Raw genomic sequence first — 27941 nt, 5'->3', positions numbered from 1 at the left:
TAAAAAGAATATTCCAATGCTAGATTTATAAAACTGCATGTGTGTGGACCACACTGTGTACACCTGTGTGTGTGTGTGTGTGTGTGTGTGTGTGTGTGTGTGTGTGTGTGTGTGTGTGTGTGTGTCCTCACCTCTGGTTCCAGTCGCCATGTCAGCCACCTTCTGAAAAGCATCCAAGAAGGCTCCAGTAACCACGATGGTTGTCCTGAAAAGAAAAGAAAAAACATTTATAATCATCAAAATCCATCAAATCCATGTCTCATTGGAAAAGTTAAACAACTTCTTTTTATATTAATGAAGGTAAATTAACACAAAGTCTCCCAGACGTCCTTTGCTACTTCAAATAATCCTGAGATACCAAAAGAAAATGATTTTTACTTGAATCCTAACACAAGTCGTCCTCCTTCCAGAGAGGTGATGCTTTCTAACAGACATGTGTTCTCAGATGGGAAGCTGGAGGAGGATTAGAAAACTGTGTAACCCAACAAAAAAACGAGATCCTAAAGAAACACAGCAGCAGGCCGACAAAACTCAGAACGCATCTTAAACAAACCTCCATTTGGTGTAATTTGAAGGACTTTTGGTGGAGCCACATGTGAGGCCATTAGCCTTCAAAGGCCTGTGTTGGGAGTGCAACTGGAGACCCTCTGAGACACACATCATCTTCATCAATGGACCTTTTGTCTGCGTGTCTTTTACCAGTCAAGTCTACGCTTCTATAGCCAACACCTGATCTTCCTACATTTTAAGGGGTAATGACTGTGTGTGTCCGTCTGACCTCATTGGAAATTGTCTTTCAAAGTAAGACCAAAGACTTGACTCTGACACACATGCACACACCTACCGTCTTCATGTGTAGGGATGCAGTTTACAGCTATTCCTGCCTTTGACTCAATAACTAAAACCCATCATAATCTCATTAGAATGAGAGCGATAAAGTAAAGGGGAAACAAAACTATTTTAAAAATTAAAACACTCTTCCATGTTTCTTTGAAGTTTCAGATGTGCAAATAAATTATTAATCATCCAGTCCACTAATAACTGACTGACTGAGCTGGAGGACAACTCACAGTGACACACATTGACAAAACTAAACCCAAAATCTGACTGAGCAGAAGCTTCACTTGGTCTTGGTTCAGTGAGTTCATGCTGCTTTAATGTGCAGATACACGTGTAAAAGCAACATTTCTTATCATTCCTACAAAACATTTTAATATCTATAAAGGAAAACAAGCCCTTTAGACATTTAACAGGTGGAAATAAAGAGCATCTGCACATAAATTAATCTCAACACATGGAGTGGATCAAATTTTATGAGGAGCTACATTAGTCTTATTCAGCAGAATGAAACCCACCTTTTGTTTCAGGGTTATATGCTAACAATACATGTTAGATCAGCCAGAATCTTAGTCCCTAACTAAACCCACAGTGAAAGACGTGTTTATGGCTGAATTCTTCCTATTTGGGACGAAATGTTAACGCATTATGAATTATGTAAAACCTTGTTTTAGTTAACATCAGAGTGGTGTAAAAAGAGAGTGGCGACACTCCCATAGACTTCTATAGAAAGAAAGGAATGCGGAAGTCACGTGGGTCACGGAGACGCCAATAGTTCCAAACAAGAGACGCAGCTCCATTAACCTCAATTGCTTGTCAAGAACAATTACTGGTAAGTTAATGAAATAACAGCATTGTAAACGTTTTTTTTTTTACATTTTTAAGCATAAGCTATCAGAAGTATACTCTTAGACATCGTTATTTTTACATTTGGTTAGCATGAAATGTCGATACTGATGTTAAAAATGGAATGGATTTAGGGACCTAGCTTAAAGCTTGGTAACGGAGGCTAACGTGAGGTAATTAACGTGATCATTTCACTAAAGTCTGTTAACTTTTAATTGTCAGGTCACATTATGTAAAGTTGTTTTGATTGTTAGGTTTTAAAACATTACCAAAATACTATATAGGTCTAGTGATAATACATTTAATACATTTTTGGTATTTCTGAAGTATTTTCTCTGGTAAATTGATGAAATTACAAAATTTTTTGGCATTGTGAGGCATTAGCTGACTGGTCTTTAACTAATTAAGTAGCCCAAGTTTTTTTCGGCATGTCTTTGCAGCTGTGATAATGAATTGTTTCTCTCTTGTTGTTGTCTGGGAGGTCAGCAGATGCTGTGGTCACTGCTGTCATGCTGCCATGGATCAACCCTCATTAGTTCAAGATTTCTAAATAACAGTAAAAGGACTTCTTTGTTAAGGCTTGTTTTACATTTTCCATGATGAAATTTTATAATAAAATGTTTGGTTTAAATTGTTTGTTTTTGCACATCTGACACACTTAGGTGCCGTTTACACATACCCGGGTATTTTGATAAACGAAGACCTTTCCCTTCGTTTGTGCCTTTCGTTTATACACAAACGGAGTTTTTTCCTCCGAAAACGAAGCATAAAAAAAACTCCGGCAAAAGTGGAGATTTTTTAAAAACTCCGTTTAGCGTTTGTGTATATATGTGTATGAGAGGTTTGACATATGTGTATGAGAGGTTTGACATATGTGTATGAGAGGTTTGACATATGTGTATGAGAGGTTTGACATATGAGTATGAGAGGTTTGACATATGTGTATGAGAGGTTTGACATATGTGTATGAGAGGTTTGACATATGTGTATGAGAGGTTTTTACTAGTATATATGAAAGGTAAAGCTTTTCACTAGTATATATGAAAGCTTTTCAGTAGTGTGTATGAGAGCTTTTGAGTAGGTTATATAAGAGGTAAATGTTTTCACTAGTTTATGTGAGAGCTTTTCACTAGTGTTTGTGCAAGGTTTTGAGTATAGTATGTGGAAGAGTTTAATTTCACATGTGTATATGGAAGTTAATTCTGATTTATGTCCCTGGTGGCACCTCATAGATGTCTTTCATGGATTCAATGTGACTGCTGACTTTCAAACAAAATACACTAAAGGCAAGAAAAAACACTTTAAATGTAGCGTTGTCAGATTTGTCATAAACCTTGACAAGTGAGTTTGAATGCATTCTTACTTGAGCTGCGATTGTAGTTTGGCTCCTTTGGTTACAAAGTCCTCCCAGGTAGGATAACTGGCCTGCAGGGGGGAAAGAAAATCATTTTTATTCTATTTATACAGCACCAAATCAAAACAAAAGTCATATCAGGGTAGAGTAAAGCATCACAGGTGTCAAACTGATGGGAATCCCCAAGTTTAACCGGCAGTCCCAAAGCTCAACAACATTTACTTCATACCAACAATTGTGCAGAGCTATAGTGCGTCTCAGCTGCTCTTAGATGTAAGTGTCATGTTGCTCAGCTAATTAATAATATTAGTGAAATTTTTGGACTTCACAGCAACATTAATAAGGAGTTCAGATATAAGAATTATAACACTGGAGCTTTTATAAGAGTTGAAGACCAAAATAAATACCAGATTGATTCTAATTTCTACTCAGAAATGCAGAAATGGTGAAAAAGAAAAAAGAAATTGTTAGTGAAAGTGGAGGCTCTTGACTGAAAGACAGAAAACTCATTCATATTTGGTTTATTGAGCATCCGATTTTTCACTTGTTTTTATATTTAACTGGTTCAGTTGTTGTGAACAACAAGTTTAACAAGTTAAAGCAAAAAACATGATAAAGTGACTTTATAAATGGCAGTCAGAACAGTTTCACTGGGCAGTGCTGCTAAACACTGTTTCTCCCAATGATATCCAGTCATTTTGGTGTTTTGTCATCATCATGGAAGAGATCAATCTCAGCAAGAAATAAATGCTTTATCAAAGAATAAAGATGACCACTCAGAACAACTTTGCATTGATTTGCAGTGATCTTCTCCCCTATTGATCTAAGCTGACAAGCAGCATAACAAAGCCACCGAATCCCTCCAACACTGGAGTCAGGTTTTTCCTTGAATTCGTCACCCGATTTATAATTATGTCCCGACTAATCATTAATCACCAAATCAATCGGGCACCAGAATGTCAGAGGACACGAGGATTATAGATCTACCTCCAATTTTCTTTGAGCAACAGCTCTAAACTGCAGGAAAACAATGAGCAGCTGAGTGACTTGTGTTATTTTTGGCTTGTCTGACTTCACATTAGAGCAGAGGCTGGGAACTTGGAGCTGATCATTAACATGGGGAAACTAACAGAAAGGAGCTAGGCCTAATACATGCAACACAATGTCGCTGTCATGCAGCTGTAGTTGATTCTCCGTGATACTGCATCTTTTACTCTGAGCTCATTATTTCCACAAGTATGTTTAACTCTTTCCATAAGATATTACCACCCATTTGGTGTTGTAATGACTGCTTCCATACATCCGTCTAAGGACCCCACATTCTTCGTCACTTTCAATATGCACATTTAAAAAAAAAAAAAAAAAAAAAAAAAAAAAAAAAAAAAAAAAAAACCCAACCAACAATTTATATGAACCGATTAATCAAGTAGACCTTGAAGCTCTAAATAACAAGATGGTTTCAATATCCTGCAGGCAGATATTAAAATATACTCCGGTGCCGACTTCTAGGGGGTAAAAGCTGCTCTCGTATCTGCATTTTGTAACAGCGGCTGATTGATTATGTAATCCGAGGCTGGATCGGGCTGAAGGCTCTGACCTTGAGTTGCATCTGTGACCAACAGCTGTTGGTGTGGTGTTCTGGTTACTGAATCTAAAAATGCAGGAAAAACCCTGTTGAAACAGAGGCCTGAATCCCACTTTCTCTCCATCTATTTTCCTGAACCCAGTCACCCTGAGTGTCCTCAGTCTCTGCTGGTCCACCGAAGAGAGGATAATACCGATTTAACCCCTAACACAACAGCGTTAGCCTCTTAGCTCCACACCGCTAAAGCTGTTAGCCGGCCCCGGGCTCACAGATAGCCAGACATGCACACAGCAGGTGACTGACAGGTTTACTGGCTGCAGGGATTTAGCACTGTGTGATGAAATACTGCAGGTGATTGAATGAATGCCTCCAGTGAATAACTAACAGTGAACCTGAGATACATAGAAGCAGGAAAGGAATGAAAAGAATGAACAGGAAAATGACTGCTCTCTAAAGCTTTATTTATCTCAGTGAGCAAAGGAAAAATATCCTGTATTTCATCATGATGAATGAAAAAACATACATATGCTGACACGTAAACTTAATGAGGTACAATCAGGGTAAACTGAAAAGGGTGTAATTCACAGCATTTGTAGCAAAGCTGTTATTCAGAGCTTCAGTTAGTAGTAATAAATGAAATGGTAGAACTAAGTGATCTAAGTATCTGAAGTCTTTCAAAAACTCATCTCATGCAAACGATGCATGTTTCTGTATCAATCTGCCAGAAGATTAATGTGCAGAAAACAGTGAAATAAACAGCGAGGACAGCGATTTTACTGCCGTGCAACCACTTTGAATTTTACTCCAAGAATTACGGCCAATGAGACACCATCTAATTTCTTTTCATATTGTTCAAAGAAACTGAGTAAACTAACTAAGAAAGTGGGCTCTGTGAGAAGAAATCTGCACAAGTTGATGGACATAATGGACGATACTGCCCATCCTCTAAATAACAGAGAGCTGAAACAACGGAGCGTGTTCAGGCAGAGGCTTCTTCAGCTCAGCTTGAGGTCAAATCATGACCCTAAGACAGAGATACACAAAAACATTTATGACCAACATTACACCTCTACTGTTCTTTTTGGGACTTCGGCTCTCACTCTCGACTTCCCTCTAATAACAGTGTTTCCCACACAGACTAATTCGTGGCGGTGCGCCACAGATTAAACACCGGCCGCCACATATTGCGTTTCTTTATTTTTTATTTTTTTAACGCTACTTAAAAAATACTCATATTCGTTAAGCTGCATTTCCTTTCCCTGCTCTCCCTCCGGCTCTCTGTCCCTCGCGTCTCTCTCGCATAGCCTACTCACACACAGCCCCTCCCCTCCGTAAAAAAAAAAAAATGTAGTTGGGTTGTTGAGGTCAAAACACTAGCAGCTGTGAATCAAATAAAGTAGTTTTTTTAAACTCTTACACTGAATGTTTGCAGCTTCAATCCAGATGAGTATTGAAAAATATTTTCCGCGATTGAAAAAGAAACGTGCGTGTTGAGGATGAGGACCAGCCTGAACCGGAGGTATCAGTCTGAAACAGCTGAACAGTCCGACCAGTGTAATTAGCTATGTTATTAATTTGTTTACAATGAAGATGTGAAAATCTGCAGATAAGACACACCTGTGACACAGGTGTCACACATCCTTACGTCCCCCATCATTTTCCTTGATGGAGAAATTATCCAGGTTCTTAACTCCCAATGTGACATATATGTCACATTACAGATCTCTGACAGTGGGGGGTGGTATTTTGGAAAAAAAAATCTGAAATGTGGTCTATGTGGTGTATTTAGTCTGTGTTATAACCCCCTTAATTTTCATTTAAGTAGAAATGGGTCTGGGTTCTTATGTGTTAATACAATAAAGTTCTGTGTGACCAATTATTAACGAAGGAGTTATTTTGAAGAATTTTTATTCCCCCCCCCACATTGCCTTCACATCTGTGGGAAACACTGAATAAATTTAACTTTCTGCTTTTTCTACATCAGAGCGGACACTGAACATCACCCCGAAGAGGAATGTCAGAGTACAAACCTAGTATGCAACTCCTGCTTGTATTATTACATGTGTAGCTCTTGGAAGGCCCTTCTTGTTCCTTCACCACTTCTCGCCTCAACCAAAAATCCTCCCAAGACTTGTTGTTGCTGCCAGGAATGTCACAGTAAGCTGCAGACAAAACATCCCAGTACTGGTTGAGCAGCAGGCAGAGCTAAAAAGACCACAGACAAAGTGTATCAGGGTCCACTGAGGCTTTTATACTAAGAGCTTTGGAGCAGTGGTTGCTAAATTAGGTTCCAGTGACCCTCGGGGGTCACTGGTGGTTTTAAAGTGTTCCCTAAACAGCTGCCATCAAAACAGCTGTCTACTCCCATCTGGCTGGATGGTTATTTTTATGTCTCCACTTAATTTCAGCTGTTACAGGCGAAAAACTGTACAAAAAAAAGGTGGTGGCATCTGATGTTAGTCTGAGCATGAAGGTTTTACAGAGCCACACAAATTAGTCAATTAGTCAGTGAAGCTCTGGTTAAACAGTATATACTGTATGTTTGTTGGTGGGTAAAAAGAAAATTCAAGGACAGGAGACAAACACTTCCCTCATAACTGGCTGATTTTATCTGTGATAAGCTTTGGGAACTAATAATGGTCATGCTTCCTTACTTTACGTAAACTCAAACTGAGTGGAAATAGTCTACATGCTCCACCCGTGCAGACACAGTAAACCATTCACACACCCTGAGCTCTCCATGTATAGCGGACAGACAGAGCTGTTATCCTATCTGCTAAATCAACCTGACAACATTACCAGGGATACGGTTACTTTTTGTGTGGGTGTGTGTGTGTAGTTACCTGCTATCAGTGTCTAATCCTACCACCATAATTCTGACTTGCTCTACTGACCGACAGAAAGAAAGGATACAGAGCCATGGGAAGGGTGGACGCGAGCCCTCAGGAAGGTGAAAACGCTTCCCTGTTGACCTTTCCAGAGTCTAGACCGACCTTATTTAGGTCTTTCATTCGACTATGCATTCAACCAGTAAGCGTAAGCTAGTGATTCATCAGTCAGCACGCAAGACCTGTCGTTGGGAATTTTAAGCCACTTCCAGAGCAGCAATCCAGCCGAATGTGTTGGCTTCTTGTCCGAATGAGCGACTCTGATCACTTTTCTATTAAAGTCCTCACTGCAAACTCAACAGGCCGGTGCTAGTTAACATTTACGGATCAGACTGCATGCAGCTACATCAACTGATAAACACGTATCGTGTCATTTAATAATAAAAAAGTGGCGCGTAAAATACTGCAGACATTTTCTCAATTAAAAACAAAACATCAGATTAATAAATAACGCTGGATATAAACAAAACACAAATGAACCAAAAGCCGTAAAAACTTCAGGATCTGATTCGTTTTAAAAAAGCACAAATAATATTCAAAGCAAGAAATAACTTACTTCCAAATAAAATAAAGAAATTGTTTGGAATATATTTAAATAGGGGAGCTGAATTATGTGTGTGTTTCATTTTCAGGGATAAAATTATGGAATAATCTAATAGATAAATGCAAGCAAAGTAAAAACATAAATCATTTTAAAAGAGTATTTTAAATAAATATCAAGATGAAGAGCGCCCGTTTAATCCAGGACAGTAATGACACTGTAAAAATACAGAAATATTGTTGTATATATTGTTGTTTGTTCTGTTCTTTTGCTGTTTTGAAAGTGTAATTACTGTAAATAGTTGGGAAAATGTAAAAGTAGTTGTTAAATTGAGTCATGTAATGGGTAGGAATATATTAGTTTATACTTCCACCTCCTTTTTGAACATGTTTAGAAGGAAATGCAATATGTGAGAATGAGAAATGTTAATACCAATAAAAGAAAATGTCCATCACAATTTAAATACCTCAAAGGGACGAAGCAGCTTGTCACAACAGTTGGACCAAATTCAAAAATACCTAAAAGTACATTAATAGTGTCACTAAAAAACACCAGAGATGCATTTCAAAGCCAGTAGAGTTAGACAATGTGAAGGCTGATGGGTATGAGGTAAGGCCACTGTCCTGTGGGAACTCTGTTTTAAAGTGTGAAGAAGTTAATCTTCTTCTAGAGTATCTTTAAGGTTTGTTGCTGAATGTATGACACATCTGACAGGGTAAAAACATAAGAAAACGCACCATCTTTCAATAGTTTCCCTTCCAGGAGGCAGACTCCAGGGATATCATCCGTAAGATTTACAGGTACTATGATTTCCAGCATCCCAAGATGGTGGAAAGTTTGCTCCAGATGTTTTCATTTACTTGACTGTTGAGGTTTTTAATTTTCTTAGCTTACTTACGGTGTTAAAGTAAGCTTTAGCTGGCATTAAAGCTAATGGACTTGTGCCTTGTTTAGAGGCTTAAACCACACTCAAGGTAGTTAAAAATATCTCTCAGCTTGTGTGTAGGAAAGGCACACTGACACAGCGGTGTTTGCAGCATGAAGAGCAGCAACCTTCAGTCACTTTATCTTTAAACTGTGGTTTCACTATACGGCGGTGCTGCCCCACGATGCTCTGGACCGTGACCGTAGTTGCCAAGCTCCATTTCCATTGTAGCATCCTCCACAATGCAGTATTTATAATGGAGCCCAAGATAACACCAGGAGTCAGAACAGGTAGGGTAAGGGAGACCGTAAACCAGCGCCAATAAGGGGGAAAAAAAAGGGGGAAAAGCAATTTAAAAAAAACTGACTATGGGGACAATAATTGTAAAAAATAAAAGACTCTATAAATCCAGCCATGAATGCACGAAAAGGGGTGACGTAGCTTTGAGTTTAGCATTTACTAGAAACTGTGTTCCTTACTGCATCTGTGGCCAGCGGCAGCTAACATCTCCCCTGAAGGGCTGAAAAACATCCATGTGCTTCTCCCATCGCTGCTGATGTAAATATGTACGCTGGCGTCTGTCGTAAAACAGCCGGAAAATGATTTCAGGATTTAAAACAGGTTTGAACATGACTACTGGTGAGTATGTATATGCACACGGCTGCTGTCAGTATTCATTTAGCATGTACAGCCATGCGTGCAGATCATTGCCACATAAATGCTGTTTGTGTTGTACCTTCTAGATAAAGTGGGAACTGTTTGGAGCAGAGTTTTATTGACAGCGCAAAGTATCTTTCATTGAAAGTAAATTCCAGTGAATAGGTTTTAGAGTTGAACCTCAGTTATGTTTCTGTCAGCTTCTCTAAGAGCTTCTCAATCCAAACTGCAGTTACCTATGACCTGTGCATACTCAAAGAAGTATACTTACCACACTGCTCAAACTTTCACTGTGGAGCAGTCAAACAGATAAGAATATGCTGGGACTGCAGATGTTGATCTGATAAGAACCTTCAGTGTCACAAGTGGCCGAATTGGAGCTTGTTTTCGAAAGAGCGTACACGACTAAAATTGAGCCCTCGTTTTATCCTCCGTTTCTAATTAACTGGTCCATGGAGTGGAAAGATACAAGCTTCACACACGTGGGACTACCGATACAGATCTTATCATAAATAATCAGGTGTCGAAACAATGTGACAGTGTAGATTCCACTGAAACCTGTTTGAAAGTGAAACCTCACAATAGAAAAGATGACTAATACTGTTTAGTTACCACCCGTTTCATGCTTTTCTTATTAGGTGAAAACAACATTTAGGCTTAGTGTAGGATATCAGTTCCATCCACATATATATGAATCATTTATCCATTTTATTTTATGAGTATGTTTTAATGAGCATTCTTAATGTAAATAAATCCCATGAAAAGCCCAAAACTTTCCAGATGTCATGATAAATTATGTTTGGAAACAGCTCCATCTGCAAAGTTTGATTCATAAAATAAACAGAGAGACTTCCTGGGTCTATGTAGATGCTACTCAAACAGGAGGAAATTCCAGATTTAATACACTTAGTGACAGACTGATCCACACTGGGTGCTCTGTTGAGCAGATTTAGGCATATTTTCCCTGGGATTTGGTGGTTGATTGTACTAAAATATTGAGTAATTGCAGCTGCAGGATGTTAAATATGAAGAAATATTAATATCAGGACTTCAAACACAAAACGTCAACCACAAAATCTCTTTTTTTAGGTGTAGATTATAGATGAGGGGCTGGGAGTAGTTGTAGTGAGTGTGTGTGTTCATGGCTATCACCTATATGCCGCAGAAACATCAGGCTCTGTAAACTCACACAATATTTACCAGCAGGATCTGTAGCCTGACTTAAACCTGGAGTTATTCTCCACAACAAAGCACTACTGAAGTTTAGAAGTAATTCTAATATTGATTAAGTGTCAAAAAATACACATTCAAAGACACGCGAGCCATGTTATCCACTGCTCTGGTCATTATGACTCAAAGTCACCACATTTTAGGAACTGTGGTGAAGCAACAAAAGAGCATTGGAGGTGGAGAGGTCGGGACTGTTTAAACAGCAGGCTGAGGGTTTGTTTAGGATCGTGTTTGAGCATCACTGGTTGGTCCAAAAAGAAAAAAAAAAAGGAGGGAGAAGGGAAAGTAGCGTCAACACCAGGTTAATGGTTTGCCCACGGCACACCGTGTGTTCCACAGCAAACTGTGTGATCCTTTACCTGCTAAATAGTGTTTTTAATAAAGGCACCCCCCCCCCCCCCCCCCGGTATTTTCACCATGCAGGTTCAGGCAGCCACAGCTATAATAGACCTGAAGAACCAATCCTGTTGGACCTGATGGTGAGAAAGAACAAGGTTTATCCAACATTAGTGACATATCGGCTTTCTTTCTAGTCAAACCAAAGAGTCCAGCTGCAGACAGAGGAGCCGAAGAGATAGAATAGATGTTGGACTGATTTGAATATTTTCGAGCACAATAAATGAGACAAAAGGGTATAGAGTTACATATGAAGTCGGAGCAACTGTTTTCATGATGAACACAGATGAGGTTTAAAGGGTGTACCGAATGCCTGGAGGGGATGCCTAAGTTAAAAAGACAGAGGATTTCCCATCCCTTTTATCCCACATTCCAAGTACTTACATAACCAACAACCTTTTCTTTCTTCATTACCGCAACTATTACAAAAAGCTTTGTTTTTGTTCACTCCATCACTATGCGAGGGGAGCTCCTATGAACCACTCCGCTTCAGCACATCTGCATGTGATCGCTGAAATAATTCAGGTTGCTCACAATCGTTGGAGTCACATTTCAGCTCTCCTGGCTTCCAGGCTGAATCAGCTGATTTCCATACTAAGATCTTGTGGTGTAAACTGCGGCCATGCAGCCCTCAGTGAGGCTGATGGGGACAAGGAGGGCTCAGTCAATAAATTATCCTCCTCCTCCTCCTCCTCCTCCTCCTCCTCTTCCTCTCCACAGCAGCAGGCTGACTTCAGGAGGCATGGCTGGGCTGTCGGTCTTTTCTCTCCAACATCAGACTGACAGAGATAAAGCCACACTGGCAAAGCAGACTTTTTAGTGATGTATCATTAAATGCACAAAAGAAGAATCACAAGAGCACGAAGCATGAATCTCACTAAAACTAACAGTCTGTGGGGTTTGGTAACATCCACTGGGAAAATTTCGACTAACCAAACACCTCTGCCTCACCCTGTGCTTTTCAAACATTTAGAGAGAAACTACAATGGCTGCTGAAAACATGAAAGGCCCTCTGCAGAGCCACTGTTTGGTTTGTCCTTTCTGTAGACACATGGCGGTGCCACATGCAAAAGAGTACCCTGTCACTTTGTAGATATAAATTACTTTCCTAAGGAAGCAAACACGACTATTCTTACATTCAACTAGTTCTTTACTTGTGAAAACATTGTTATGACTCATCTATTTAGATTTTTCTAAATTATACACGCAGGAATTTTGACAAATTTACTCCCTCCAGTCCAAACTGACAGACCAAAGGTGGAGAGCATTAAAAAGAGGACTAAATGTATGCTTTATAACAGCTGTTCAGCCCAAAACCATTATCTTATCTTAGCAACAGGTTTTTTGTCACATGCATGACAGAGAGGGAGTCTTTCACTTTCTATATTCCCCCAGTTTTATCATCTGAGATGTGTCTGTGTGGCTATGATCGGGGAGCCTTAATGAATACAACAGAATTATACAGCAAATCTGTTTCAAAGAGCAAAGTGGGGGCCACTTATTCAATAGATCCAAGGTGTCTACATCTGGAACGCTGACAGCAGTGTTTTCTATGCAGTTTTCATGTGAAGGAACAGCGAGAATTAAAGCAGATAGTTAATGAAGCTGTGGCATCTTTAAGTTCCCAATCCCTGAATTCATGTAATACGCTTCACTCAGTGAATATTTCTAAAAGCAATCTTACGGTCTGAAATTAAGAAGAATGTGATTTTATATTCTTTTTCTTTCTCATTTCATCATCTTTGTCTTCTTTAAACTGCTACCATGTGTTCCTGTTGATGTGGAGAAGAGGAACTAAACGGCAGCTGATCTATATGTGACTTTTCTATTTCTGTTTCTCCTCATTATTTCTGTATTTCGGTAAACTGTGAATAACACTTTCACAAAAGAGCATGCGCTATCAAAATTGTTCAAATATTTCTTCCTTGCATTTAATACCTTGAAGAATTCTCACTTTTTTAGATATACAGTTGAATTTAAAAGCTCAAAAAAAAATTGATTTACCGTTGAACTGCTTGCAAGACATTCCACTTAGAAAAACTGAACCCTTATCGGTATGCAATAATACAGAGGTTTGAGCGTGAGTGAGACAAATCCACACCCTCTGTTAAGCTGCACTCATCCGTGCGACCTCATCGCCTACATCCTTTCAGCGTGCTGATCCCTTCAACTTACTTAAATAGTTTACATGCAGTGTTCCCGATTCATGAGCTGGATTGCTCATAAGTATTTCCACACTCCATACAATCTCTGAACAATGGCAGTTTAACGAGGATCGTGCCAATATAGCATAATGGCTGCGTGAAAAGGGTCAAAGTATAATCTGATTGTTTTATTCTGTATGCCTTGAGTGTAGCGCGGCAACATGCCTTTTATTCATGCTTTTTATTTCTACTGTTTAAATGAATCTGTAAAGCACTTTGAATCACCTTGTTGTTATATTGTGCAAATAAACTTGCCTTGCCTTGCCTATTCTTACCAAAACCAAGATATTAACACATACTGAGATCAGCCCAGATAGCTTAGGGATCACCATTAAAATCTTTAGCCTAATATTTCCCATCAACCATCTTCATCAGTTTCTTGCAAGTTTGAATTAAAATGCATCACAACATATATAGTGAACTGGGGGGTAAAATCTATCTTTAGACGTGGTCCATTCTGCATCATATTGCATTTACAGCGATAAAAACTTGACTTTGATACAAAAAGGTGGAACTTGGAAGCAGGCGAGAAATTCGCCTCCGAGCACCCTCTGCACAAAAAGCACATCAGCTTCTATGATTTTGAAGGTAAAAATGACTTGGACAAAAGCCACTCTGTCTGCAAGCTGTGTAAAACTAAACTGAAATATTGTGGAAACACGACGACAAATATCAGAAATCGTGTTACGCGATCTACCCGGAGGCGGAAGAAAACCCGCCAAGAGACCATCGAACAAGAGGCGTCAAAGTTTCCCCCTGACTCGGAAAAGGGCGAAGTAAAATAAAAAGTCCACTTCAACTTTTACTGCGAAGGATTTGCGACCGTATTCAGTCCTTGAGAACCAGGGCTTTGCACTTTGAGCCAGGATACGACATCCCATCTCGAAGATATTTTACTGACAAAACTGCTGTTTTGTAACATCCAATTTGAGAGCAGCAACTCACCCCCTGTTTCTGCCCTCATTTCCCCCCTGCTTTCCAAACAGCATCGACACCCTGAAATGACACACTTTACATTGATATGTGAATTTCCATGAGACGTATTTCTTTACGTTTCACCAGTTCTGCAGAAAAATGTGAAAATTCTGAGCGTGTCCACACCCACATTCACCTGAACTTGCCTATTTGCCTGTAAGGAATGAATGCTCTCTGCAGTCAGCCACTCCCACACAAACTATCAGGAACTACACCGTATCATATCAGTGATGAGACATTACATTGCATTATGGCCTCTAGATCTAGTGTGTAATTAGGTCTGTGTGTGTGTTGTGTGTGTCTGGCTCACTGTGGAAAGCCATTTGTTATTCCACACACACCACAGCTGCTTTCTTATTAACAGTTCACCTTCAGAATACACCGCAGGACAGATAAGACACGCACACAGACATGCACGCACAAGATTCATGTATAAAATCGTGACAACACATATGCAAGTTGTCACTTGAAAACCTCCGGGGAGATGAGGGCAGGTCGACTGTAATCGGAGTGACATTTTCCTTTAGAGTCAAGCTAGCAAGATTTAACAACAGACTTTCTTACATTTCTACTTGTCATAGCATGAAAAGCAGAGGTGAGAATAATTATGTTAAACGCTCAGTTCCCTCAAAGGTTGACTCGGCAAGTCTAATGCGATTCCATTTTTGTCTAATTTAGTTTCTCCTCGCAATCTGTTACTGTCAACTGAAAGATAAAAATCCAGTGTAAACGGGAAAAACAAGGCTTGAGTTGTTGATCAACACAACAAAATTCCAGCCAACCAGGAAAAGTGGGCATTTATGCCAGATAAGAGATAAAGGGCACAGAACAGCCCTGAGTACCGAAACCATTTAACGATGAATTCTGAGGATTTTCTGAACACAGTTCCTCATCCTTAAGCAGAAAGAGTCCAAGCTTGTGGAGAACGTGGCAGACCATTCCACTTTTCCTTATTATCCACATGGCTTGAGTGATTAACCCTGCTGTTCTAATCAGGAATATCAATTCACCGTGATGTCGGACCTTATCCAGGTCGGAGATGGAGCGAAGCCCAGAGAGAGGAAGCTTTGGAAAACACAGAAAGGAAGCTTTTGTCTCCCGGTTGTGTTACACTTACTGTTTGCTCTGTATCACAACATTTATTTGTACAATGTTTGAGTTTTGTAGCCATGGTGGCCAAAAAAACAAACCCTTTCTGTCACAGTGGGATTGTTTGGCAACTTAACTGACCTCGTTAGCTTAGTTGCAATCCTACATTCCTCCGTTTGGTATCATAGTTTTGCAAAAACAAAATCAAACTTTAACTTTGTTGTGTTTTGGATGTTCGTTTGGCATACTTTCCTATCAGAAATGTTGTCCTTGCATCATTCAAGAAAAAAGAGCACCTATTCTCACACTGCGTTTCTCTTTTGGTCCGATTCTGCAGTTGTCATAAATTTGGGAGGTATAGCTTCTAAAGGAGCTTTGTACATTTCAGCTGTTGAAGGATTTCATCTTTAAGTATCTCTGTAAAACACAGCAGTGAGAGCAAGGATCCTTCAACTAGCTCAGTTTATACTTTTATGAGGTACGCTTGCCCTGACACGCCAAAACATTTGCAGTGGTTAAAGTCTATAAACCAAATACTCAAATATCAATCAAATTCTTCCCACAAATACATTAAACACGAAAGATGGAGTTTTAAAGGGAAAAAACACCAAGTATTTAAGGAGCGAAAGAGCAAAAAAAGACAGGAGTCGGAATGTGATGGATGGAGGTAAACAAATAAGAGCTTGGAGGTGAGAGTGAAGGAGCATACTCAGCATATCAGGATGGAGGGATAGGTGCAAGTAGAGATGAAGGAGTGTGGAAGGTCGATATCTCATAATGTCACTCCTAATATAGCTTAGACAGAAATCAATAAGCCCTCTCTCCAGAAGAACTGAAAGGGCCCATGAAGCTGCCGCAGGCTGGATTTTCATCTGAGCTGTGATGTATTTTCGTATCAAAATGTCTGATAACCAATTCATCTGCACCCACAGACTGTAAACAAGAGTATATTCAATTAAACTATCACCTTGGGTACAAACCAAACTCTGAGCCACTTGAAAACTCTAACGCGACACAGCTTTTGGTTTAAAAAATTACCTGCTCAGACAGCTAAGTTAAAGGTGGGGTATGAGATGTTTTCTGGAGCATTTTTTTATCATATTGTCTGAAAACCTCCTCATGACCCCATTGCACCCACTAAAAGAGAATGTTTGGAAAAAAAAATTATATTTTAGTCCATTGTAGAGGGTGTAGCAAGAGGAAATGTCTGACCAATAGAAGTAATGATGAGAGTTACTTCTATTGGATTCTGACATGCCAATCAACAATCAGCCCCCCTCACCCCTCCCCCCTGCGCGTTCACAGACTCGTGACTCGTTCATGTGTTTTGAAGGCGTGGTTTCGAGGGGTGGGCTGAAGGGAGAAGCAAGGTTGTGTATTTTCAAAAATATAGCTTGCAGGAACCGTTTTTCCAAGATCTCATACCCCACCTTTAAGGTACTTTAACTTGGATATTCTGAACTGCAGCTGTCTGACCAGTGGAAACCAAAATCTGCATCCCAGGAAAAAACTAAGTATTGGAGTTGTGCTGCATAAAGACAAGACAGTGTAGGAGCATGGAGAGGAAGGAACAACGTTGAGGCTTAACCAACAGTCAGCAGAAGGTCTGTCACACTGCTGACCACACCACAGTAGTCATTTACAGAATGCAGGGACAAAAATATGGAGCCGGGTAAGCGGAATACCAACAGAATGATCTGGTTTTACGTCTCATGTCACAGTCTGAAGTGACAGTAACAAGCTTACAGTTTGAGCCACAGGATGCAGCATCATTACAATCACAAATTTGACTGCAGCTCTGACAGCAGGTGAGATCTCCTGGTCATGAATTAAAGCTAAAAATTACATGAATAACCTCCAATAATAACACCTTTCACCAGACCAGCATGCCTCCAGCGTGTTTCAGACCAATGCTTAGCCTATATATCTCCAGCGTGTTTCAGACCAATGCTTAGCCTATATATCTCCAGCGTGTTTCAGACCAATGCTTAGCCTATATATTTCATTCAAGCACACAGGCTGTTTGCAGCACAGAATGGGCTCTTGATAAAAATGGCTGCAGAGACACTCGGTTACACTGCATGTTCACGGCAAAGTTTGACTTACGCACCTTCATGAAGCTGACAACAATCCCTGCTTTTAGCTACAGTAATGAAGCAATGTTAGTATCATCTCATCTTCTCCATAGCGGTTACATGTGTGTCCACGTTACAGTTCATGCATTGAAGCTGCAGTTCGTGTGACTTTTAAAGTGTATTTTTCTTCAGACCTTGGACGTTGGTGTTGTGCTTTCAGTCGTCCCTCTTGGTCTGCATTAAAGGGATAGTTTGCCTCTTTTGACATGAAGCTGTATGACATCCCAGATTAGCAATATCATTTATGAACATTGACTTACCCCCTGCTGCGTCCTGTGAGCCGAGTTCCAGCCTCGTTTTGGCTTTGACGAAGGTAGTCCAGCTAGTTTGCTAGGGTCCCGAAAATAAAGTGCCTCGCTTCTCAAAACAATATGCGTTCAAAAGAGTAATACATTTGCATCACAAAATCGTCCCTCCAGAAAAAGTCACACCTCACAATCGCTTGGCGCTATTTCTCTCTACCTTTGTCACTACGGGCTGTGTAAACTATGCAGACCGAAGAGCAGACTGAGCAGTCCCTTGCTTTCGAGCAGTAAACACCGTAACAGGTGCAGCTATCGCTAGGTGGCTGAACGCATTGATATCAAGGGAGGCAAAAATAGCGCCAAGCGATGTGAGGTCTGACTTTTTCTGGAGGGACGATTTTGTGATGCAAATGTATTACTCTTTGGAACGCATATTGTTTTGAGAAGCAAGACGCTTTATTTTCGTGACCCTAGCAAACTAGCCGGACTACCTTCGTCAACGCCAAAACGAGGCTGGAACTCGGCTCACAATACACAGCAGGGGTAAGTCAATGTTCATAAATGATATTGCTAATATGGGATGTCATACAGCTTCATGTCAAAAGAGGCGAACTATCCCTTTAAGTAATATCTCCAGAAAATAAAAATCCAGGGTATCAGAAGATAACTACCACATATGGCTTTAATGTCAGTGTTAAAATCATCTCCTTGACTATAAAAGGCAGTTCTGTTAAGTTTACAAAATGACCTACAATCAGCGACAAGCCTCTGCGCCCTCATGTCTCTTTGCTTATTAAAGAGTGTGAGCTCTTTAATGGCATGTTATGGTGCCCTGAGGAGACTTTTATCTGAACAGCAACTCTCTACTTAATTAGACATGACTTCTGTGTGTGTGTGTCCACGCAGCAGATGGCAGGAGTGCCCCTATTGGTTCTGTGCCATGCTGGTTAAATACCAGGATATGATGCCACAAGCTCTGAAACTCACACACAGCTCATTTCACACACACAATCCACCAAACCATCCCTCTTCCTTGTTATCTGACAGCAGAGGTGACTCATGTGTGCTGCTCACTGTTCTCACTACAGGATGTCTGCAAGTTCCATCACGCTGCATGCAAAATGTGTTAACTTCTGAATATGAGAACACCCACATTTTCCTTGGATTCTCCATCTTACAGAGCTCTGACCGGTAGCCTCTCAGGTAGCATACAGTTTCACCCGACACCAACCAAGCGGGTTTTTTGGACCCGGACATCAAAAATAATTTACAGAATTGCAACCACGACTCCTGTGAGTCATTAGAGGATCCACTCTTACACAATATTCTGTTTTTTCTGAAGACTGAATCATCATCTGTGGTTTATCAGTACCTCCCTGACAAACCCCTGCGCTCCCTCAGGCATTTACCAATTATCAGAGGATATTTTAAAAAAGGCCGCAATTGTTCAAGCAGGTAAAATTCGTTAATCCTTTTATGCAATCATTCAAGTAAATATTGGTGACCTGGCATACTCTCACAGTATGTCACTCTCACAGTGTTACAGACCAAGCAAACAGCACCACACCTTCTACGTGACAGCAATCACACTTCTCTGTAAAAACTGCTTAGAAACACCTGGAGGTGATGACTTAGGTGCTGTTTACACATACCCGGGTATTTTGAAAAACGAAGACCTTTCCCTTCGTTTGTGCCTTTCGTTTATACACAAACGGAGTTTTTTCCTCCGAAAACGAAGCTAAAAAAAAACTCCGGCAAAAGTGGAGATTTTTTAAAAACTCAGTTTAGCCTTTGTGTGTAAACTGGTTGAAAGAGACAAAAACGGAGTTTTCAGAATGGAATGCGGAGTTGTCGTCATAGTACAGAGCCCCGCCCCTATCTGGCAAGCATGGAGGTACTAGCAGCATTTCTGTTGTTGAGAGCTATACTCGCTTGTGTGATTTTGAAAATTACAGTCATACAATGTATTGAACAACAAAGGCGCATTACGGCGTGGAGAGCAGCAATTGCGGAGCTTCTGTTGGCAGACAGAGCCCGGCCATACCACCGTCAGGCTTGGCGTAATTTAACAGCTCCTGATAGCGTATTTATGCGTATCAATGTAGACGTGGTTTTTTTTAAAAACGGGGCTGTGTGCACCAAGTTTTTTTTGAAAACGAAGGTTAGAAAATATGCGTTTATCAAAATACCCGGGTATGTGTAAACAGCACCTTATTCTCCATGCTCAGAACATCTGATTCATGGAAGCCTCCCATGGAGCAGCCCTTGAGGTTAAGGTGCTGTTTACACATACCCGGGTATTTTGATAAACGAAGACCTTTCCCTTCGTTTGTGCCTTTCGTTTATACACAAACGGAGTTTTTTCCTCCGAAAACGAAGCATAAAAAAACTCTGGCAAAAGTGGAGATTTTTTAAAAACTCAGTTTAGCGTTTGTGTATAAACTGGTTGAAAGAGACAAAAACGGAGTTTTGGGCAATTGAGAATGAGGAGTTGTCGTCATAGTACAGAGCCCCGCCCCTATCCGCCATGTTGGCAGGATGCTAGCGTGAAAACGCCATTCTCTCCGTCCATTGTTTATCTGGAAAGCATGGAGGTACTAGCAGCATTTCTGTTGTTGAGAGCTATACTCTCTTGTGTGATTTTGAAAATTACAGTCATACAATTTTCAGGGCTTTAGCAGTTTTATAGTCCAGCGCAACGTTTAAAAGTAACTCAGTCTCGCTGTCAGTCCACACACATGAGCCTGGCGCCATACTTTCTTCTTGAAAAGGATCTGGAAGTTCTTCCTGTCAGCGGTTCTCTATTAGGCTTCTGATTGGCTTGTGTGGAATTCTCATTGTTCTAACACTGCCACCGTCAGGCTTGGCGTAATTTAACAGCTCTTGATAGCGTATTTATGCTGATCAATGTAGACGTGTTTTTTTTTTTTAAAAACGGGGATGTGTGCACCTAGTTATTTTTGCAAACGAAGGTTAGAAAATATGCGTTTATCAAAATACCCGGGTATGTGTAAACAGCACCTAAGTTTTCTTGCTCCAACAGGTCAGAGCTGTGTTGCCAGAACAAAACGATCATCACATCATTGGCTATAAAAACACCCTAACCAACTTTTTAAGCCTTTTGTATTGGTCAAAAAACCCATTATTACCCTTTAACATCTGGCTTTTGACTGCAGTGTTTCCCGCAGCGCATTATAGTCAAGGCGGCCGCCTTAGCACACTCGCACTGCCGCCTTGCCAACGTTCGCAAAAACAAAAAAAAATATTTTATTTTTTTTAAACCGAAGTAATAATGCTTTGCCAGGCTCAGACATTAAAGGACGGCATTGATAACATTGAATTGCGACACCTACTGGTTGTTAATGTAAATAGTTAATAATGTAAAAAGTGTTACAGCTCTTAAACAGCTTCGTTATTGCTCTAACAGCCCCCCCCCCCGTTCCAAGTAAATTGTTTACATCTATAATGACTTGTAAATGTAATTTACACGTTCAGTTGTAGCTAGGGGTGGGCGATATGGAAAAAATGTTGTATCACGATTTTTTTGCATAAAATCACGATTTCGATTTTTTCATCACGATCTTCCATCCAAAAAAAAAAAAAGACCAATTACAGTAGAGTTAAGTCGACATGCTGAACCACAGAAGAGCTAAGGAGTAAAAGAAAGAATTTGGCAATCAACACATTGTAATTCAACTGTAACCCAATTCAAGATGAAAAATAATGATCTAATTGATGACATCTGACACAGTGAGTGAAGCAACCGGAAATAGAAAAACGAACCACTGATGACGACTTGACTCCACCTCATGATGCCATTTAGCAACAGATGAGCAAAGCTGCATGTTCATTTACTGCAGCCACAGTCACGCACTGCCATCACCAGAGCACCCTAAAGGAATACTTTTCAACTGTGTAATGTTTGTCACGGTCGCGGTGCATCCCTTTTCTCTTGCACCGTAGTTAGCTTACGAGCTAGCGGTTTCCTCATCCGACCCAGAGTGCTGCTGCTGGCCGTGAGTTTCTCCCGTGCGCCGCTATGGATGTGCCGTGGATGGTGCCGCTGCTGCTGTTCCCATTCCTGATGTGGACCAGCAGCAGTGGGTTAGGGTAGAAGAAAACCCGAACCAATTTCAAATTACAGAGGTGGATTTCCTCTTCTTCACCAGCTCGTCTGCTTGGCTTTCAGCCATGGCTGTCCATGCGTTTTCTAAGTATTTACAAACACAACATGGAGGCGCGTAAGAAAGTGTCATGACGCACAGTTAGCTATGATTGGTCGGTTAGGTTAAGGACGCCCTACGTCTGCCGCATCGGCGGGAACCAGCATTAAAGAAAAAAATAAATCGTTGCGCTGATTGGCAAAGGCGATCTATACGGTTTCTCTAATTTGGTAGATCGCCTGCGATTCTCCAGTCATCCTCGCCAGTCACGATTTTATATCGTCAGATCGCGCACCCCTAGTCGTAGCCGGGATCATGCAGCAGCCGAGATCATGCAGCAGCCGAGATCATGCAGCAGCCGCTCTGCGAGGGGTTTATCTGCTGCCACACCAACAGGAAACTAATTTCTTCCACTTCATTTATCCCCAACTGCACCTCGTAGCTTCATATACACAACAAAGCTAGCACCCAAAGCCAACTATAGCCGCTTTCGGACAGAGCCGTTCTAAGAACGCAGTTATAAGAACGGTCCTCCTCGAATTTCGTTCTGATAACTGTCCTTCCCCAGCGGAACTGTTTCAGTCTGCATTCGCACATAAGTCGGGACCAGGTCGGGACTAATGCGCCGCGCGCAGCCGTCTGCGTCAGTGACGTGTTACTTTAGCGCCACATTCAACAACAAAACAAAACCCGGTAAAAGTAAGGAGAGAAGAAAAAACACCACAAAGAAGCTAATATGGAGAGCTAGGAGGCCACTGTGTTCATGGTCTGCATGATGGTGATATTAATCATGGACGATCACATCAGGCGTCTAATATCGAGGCTGGAAGAGCTCACAGAGAGAGTCAGGAGACGAAGGATCGAGCGAAGGCGATACTTTTTCATTTCATGAAGGAAGAAAGGAGAGCAGAGTATCGCAGGCAAAGGAGACAACGTGTAAGTTTAACTTATTAAACACGCGCCGTTGTGTCTGTGTCGTATGAGGAAAAATTTCAGCCGTGACTGCATGACAAGGGGCGTAGCTACCGACCACCAAACACCTCCGGCAGATGTGTTCCTATAGAACCCTGAAAAGACCCAGCCTCGGAGAAGGAGCTGAAAGGGTTATAGGAACTGAGGGAGATGGTCCCGAGTTCCTGTATGTCCGAATGCGGGAGAAAACGGCCCCGTGGATTAAAAGGTTATAAGAACTGCCAAAGGTTCCTACAGTCCGAAAGTGGCTTATGACCAGTCTGGTGCCTTCATAATTTATGTCCGCTCATACTTTACCGAGATGCTGCAGCGGAAGTGGAGCTCGAAGCATTTGTAGGATGTAGTGAAAAATATGTGCAATAACCACAATCCCACACTGAATTTGAGGCACTGAAATTGTTCAAGACATTCGTTGCATCTAACTTTCTCTGCGGGAAATCATTGTGCATGTAAGTATGGGCTAACCGAATTTACTGCACAGACGCCATCTTTCAGGTACCGGTAATTGAATGGTGAGTTTGCCAGATGATGCTCCAGCTATTAAATCAGGGTTTTATCAGAACGCAGTGTGAAAACATTTCATGTGACCACAAATGAATTTCAGTCTGAATAAATAAATACAAACACTTGTGTATGAATGCGGCTTTTCTTGGGAGTTTTGGCTGCATATAAACACACTTTAGCTTTACCATGTTTACAAAAAGATGGCCCATCTGAGTGAATACATGCAGGAGTGATTCAATGATCAGCTGCATTATCTGGCTGTGTTAGTCCGGGTTTCATGAGCTTTGGAAAACACTTTAATTGGCTCGTTTAAGGGGGTGTACCCACGTTTGAAAAACTTCGGCATCACTTCCCCTTTACTGCCTCACATATAGGTCAGTAACTCTTTGTTTCAGAAGAACATTTCGAGTCTTTACGTCAGCCCATTCCCTAATGTCTGTGCTCATCCCAGTACAGCACCACTTTGATGACATGTTCCCTGGGAACTGTGGTTAACGACACAAACACTGACTCTAATAAGCTTGATTATTTTAATCTGTGGGCAACTTGAAGCTCTGCAGTGATAGCGCCGCTCTTTTAACACCTGGTAATATCATAATGAATGAAAATAGCAACTAATATTTCATCACTTTTATACAAATGATTAAATCTTGTGTAAGTCTTATAGACAGGTGACAAACACGAAGATTACAGTGAGTTTGGTGGAAGCAAACTAACACATCTCATTACTGAGGTATTTTGACTGTAATGCAGTGTACACCGTTTTCCAGAAAGCATGTCAATAAGCACTATAATCTCTCCAATAATGAACATTTCAGGCAGCAAACAGCACTGATAGCTTAGATTATAAAAGGACACATTCAATAAAAACTGATAGTAGCAAAACCAGGAGCCTTTCAACTGTTTTTTTGTGATTTTAGAGAAGATTTTCCAAGAAAATGAATTCATCTGAATCTTTTCTGAAAAGCGATAAAACTGTCCAGTAAAAGGAGTCAGTCAGTCTCCAGTTAGCACAGATATTTCCCCCAAACAACCCCAACAGCACCAGTCTCTGCTGGTTGTTTTGGTCAAAAAGAAGAAGGAAAAAAGATGCAACTCGAAAAGAGAGCTGCTAACGATGAACATCTGAGAGCAGTGAAACACTGACAGACAGACAGAAAAGGGCAGCCGCTTGACAAACATCAAAGAGCGCACAGCTGGTAAAATCCACCCCCATCCAGCCCTGTTACCCTCTCAGATGGCCCAATTCCAGCTTTAACCTCAGCTCAGTCATTACCCAATCAACATCACCAGCACTCACATCCTCATATTCAACATCCAGTTATTTGTAACCAAAATGTCAATGTTTATACGCATCTCCGCTGTCATGATTTGTTGATTATGACCTATTAAAGCATAGTTTCCAGCTTGTAAGCACGTTATGACTCAGTCCATGAAGTATGAGATTATGAAAGCCATCAAGTTAGGAGGAAATGCAAACATGGACATTTTATTCGGGTGACTGTAATTGTTAAGTGAAGCAATAGAGGAAATCTCCATTAGGAATGAATGGAACTCCATGAACGCCTTTGTGTCATTAAGCACATAAACCGTGATCTTTACAAGAAGAGCCTGCACATAAAATACTAAACTATGATGACAAATGGCCGGAAAATGATGCAAAAAGATGATCCCAAAAAGTGGAAAATGCGTCTAAAGGTGCAAAGCGTGCAGATCAACTTTTGTAAATACAAACGTAAAAGCATAAAAGGCGATGAGAGAAATCGAGGGAGATTATTAGTACGGAACAAACAAGTAAATTGAACATGTTATTTACCTTCATGTCGTTCATGATGAGCTGGAAGAGCCCTCCCAAGGCGCTGCATTCCTTCTCTATACCCGCATCCATTTTCCACAGGCTCGGAAAAAAATCCTCCTGAACCTCCCAACACGTAAACTTTTTCTTTTTTTCCTTACCTCCCCCCAAAAAACTTCAAGGCGAGTTTTTAAATACTCCAACAGAGGAATCAATAGAGGCTTTTTTTTTTTATTTAGTGCAGGGGGCGGCGGGTGGGTGGCTGCGGGGTTAGTTACAACACCCCGAGGGCAAAGTCTACTTTAAAAGAAACGACCAAAAACACCAGTGGAAAAGGAGGAAAAAAAACTAGGAAAAACACACACGGGAGTAAAATCCAGATCGGAGCAGCTCGCACTAACGTATGGCTGTAGTCAGCCGATGCTAAACGCCGGCCAACTTGATAAACGTCCCAAAAAACACCACATCATGACTGAATCATACAGCAGACTGTCTGGAAAACGTCTGTCAGGTTTCAGAGTCTGGCCTCTGGCTGGTTTTAGTCCCAGTAAACGGAAAGCACAGCTAACCGCTCCTTGCTAACTTGGCTAGCTGGAGTGAGTGGTTAAGTAACTCCGTTAGCAACCTGTGACCGTGCGTGTGTCCAAACGCGAACACAAACATACGCGCGCGCACAGTCCGCGATCAATCGGTTGGTCCAAATAACTCTTATCTGGTGTCCAGCTTGGATTTGAAACCCTCAGTCGGTGTCTCCAGAGGTGTATCCAAGTGATTTCGCTCTGTTTTCTTGCAAGTTTTGACGAAGCGGGTGGCCGTTTTCCGAACGTTACTCCTACAGGAGTCCTAACCTGAAGTGAATGAGTGCGGGAGCCCCGCGTGAAGGTAAGCGAAGTGACGAAGAAAACATCCGGTACAGTGTTTCAAAGTAAAAGCCAACGATAGATAGATAGATAGATAGATAGATAGATAGATAGATAGATAGATAGATAGATAGATAGATAGATAGATAGATAGATAGATAGATAGATATGTGCTTGTATTAACTACATCACTGTAGACTTTATGAGATGAGATATTGTGTTTTTTGTTATTTTATTGTTGCTCTTCAAATGAATGGACTTCTGTGTGTCTGAAATAAAGTTCGATGATGATGACCTACCATTACAGACAAAGATTTTTTTTGTTATTTGTAGATATTGTTGATCTAATCACGAATTTCCACAGTCAATAATAAAAAACTAACTTCTTTTATTCCTAAAATCAAAATTTCAAGACCTGCAAAGAGCCCTGAAAAGAATACACTTTACCAAAGCACAACAGTGTTTTATCAAACATCTTCACACTGTGTTCACTGGTGACCACAGATCTGTTGTTATGGTCTTTATGTGATTAAAAGGGATTGAGATAAGATAAGATAGACCTTTATTCATCCAACAAGGAGAAATTCCAAAAAGTTACAGCAACAAAAGAGTAAAGACTAGCACTCAGTACTGGAAAATAATAACTGAAACACACTGCACATGAAAAATAACAGAAATATCATTAAATAAAATCCCAATCTATTAGATATGGAATATAATGGATTATCTATAAATACTGATAATAGCCAAGTGAGGGGTTATTATTGTACGACACATACAAATGCATATCTATATGATAAGAATTTATTTCTAAATCTTATTTAGAAATAAATAAATAGCTTAGAAATAAATAGCTTATATTTCAGTCTATCAATCAGTGTTTGTGATCGGCAGCTGGTGGATCACTATGTATATTTAAACAACATCAAGATCAGTAAACACTTCATATTTTGGTGAAAATGCAGCATTATTTTATATCTAATGTATCATTTTTATGTAACGTATTTATCTGTAAATAACTGTTGTTAGTTTGAACTTAAAATAAGTAAATAAGTTCATTTCTATTCATGTTAAATTGTTAAACTAATCACTAAAAGAAATGTTTACTTTGCTCGGACTGTTATTTTTGAGGTCGTTCTACTTCCGGTTTACGCAGAGTTGTGCTCTCTTGATGCTCCTGCGTGTCTCTTGAATGGTGGAGGGTTGTTGTGCGTTGAGGACGCGGCAGTTAGGCGGGGCGGAGTCACTGAAGGTAAAATAAAACATTTTGCAAAAGCAGACAAAGGTAAGGAAACTTTTAAAAAGACTAACAGAGAAGTGGATGCGGTTTGATAAGAGAGTCCAGTTTGTCGGTAAATGAATTAGTGGAAACACGTATTAATAAACAGAATATACAGAAGGTAAATACACATAATCACCCTATACACCGTTTACTCTGGCAAGTGAATCATATAAAAGTGGAAATTATGATTTTTAATGAAGAAAATAAAGGCCAAGGCTACAAGAAAACATTGGTTAAAAAATGCTGACTCCATTTTCATTAAATTCCCCTTCGGCTGTGCAGCTTTTTCCTTATTTATCCGGACTTTAGGCCGCCAGAGTGTAGGTGGGCAGTGATGTTCAGCGGCAGCTGGATCATAAAGCTATGTGTGCTTTGTGCCGAGGGCTCCCTGACTTAGATATTTTACTCACCTGCAAGACTTGTCTGTACTGAACCACGTGACGTTTGGCTTCAGAGAA

The 27941-nt window shown here is 40.5% G+C and overlaps 1 protein-coding gene across 3 annotated transcripts in view; it reads right to left on the bottom strand.

Annotated features, from left to right (window-relative positions):
• mtss1 (MTSS I-BAR domain containing 1) overlaps positions 1 to 26215 on the bottom strand; it is a 65946-nt gene extending 39731 nt beyond the window's left edge. For all 3 annotated transcript variants that reach the window (XM_075461812.1, XM_075461813.1, XM_075461814.1), the window contains exons 1-3: positions 25363 to 26215; positions 3047 to 3108; positions 132 to 205 (exon numbers count right to left, since the gene is read on the bottom strand). In XM_075461812.1, the coding sequence (XP_075317927.1) occupies positions 132 to 205; positions 3047 to 3108; positions 25363 to 25434 (208 nt within the window). In that variant the 5' untranslated portion in view covers positions 25435 to 26215. The remainder of the gene's footprint in view (positions 1 to 131; positions 206 to 3046; positions 3109 to 25362) is intronic.
• Positions 26216 to 27941: the final 1726 nt, after the last annotated feature.

The sequence above is a fragment of the Odontesthes bonariensis genome, chromosome 3, assembly GCF_027942865.1.
Source record: "Odontesthes bonariensis isolate fOdoBon6 chromosome 3, fOdoBon6.hap1, whole genome shotgun sequence".
In the NCBI taxonomy this organism is placed as follows: Eukaryota; Metazoa; Chordata; class Actinopteri; order Atheriniformes; family Atherinopsidae; genus Odontesthes; species Odontesthes bonariensis.
The sequence above is the reverse complement of the archived record's forward strand: the minus strand, read 5'-3'. Positions and strand labels throughout refer to the sequence as shown.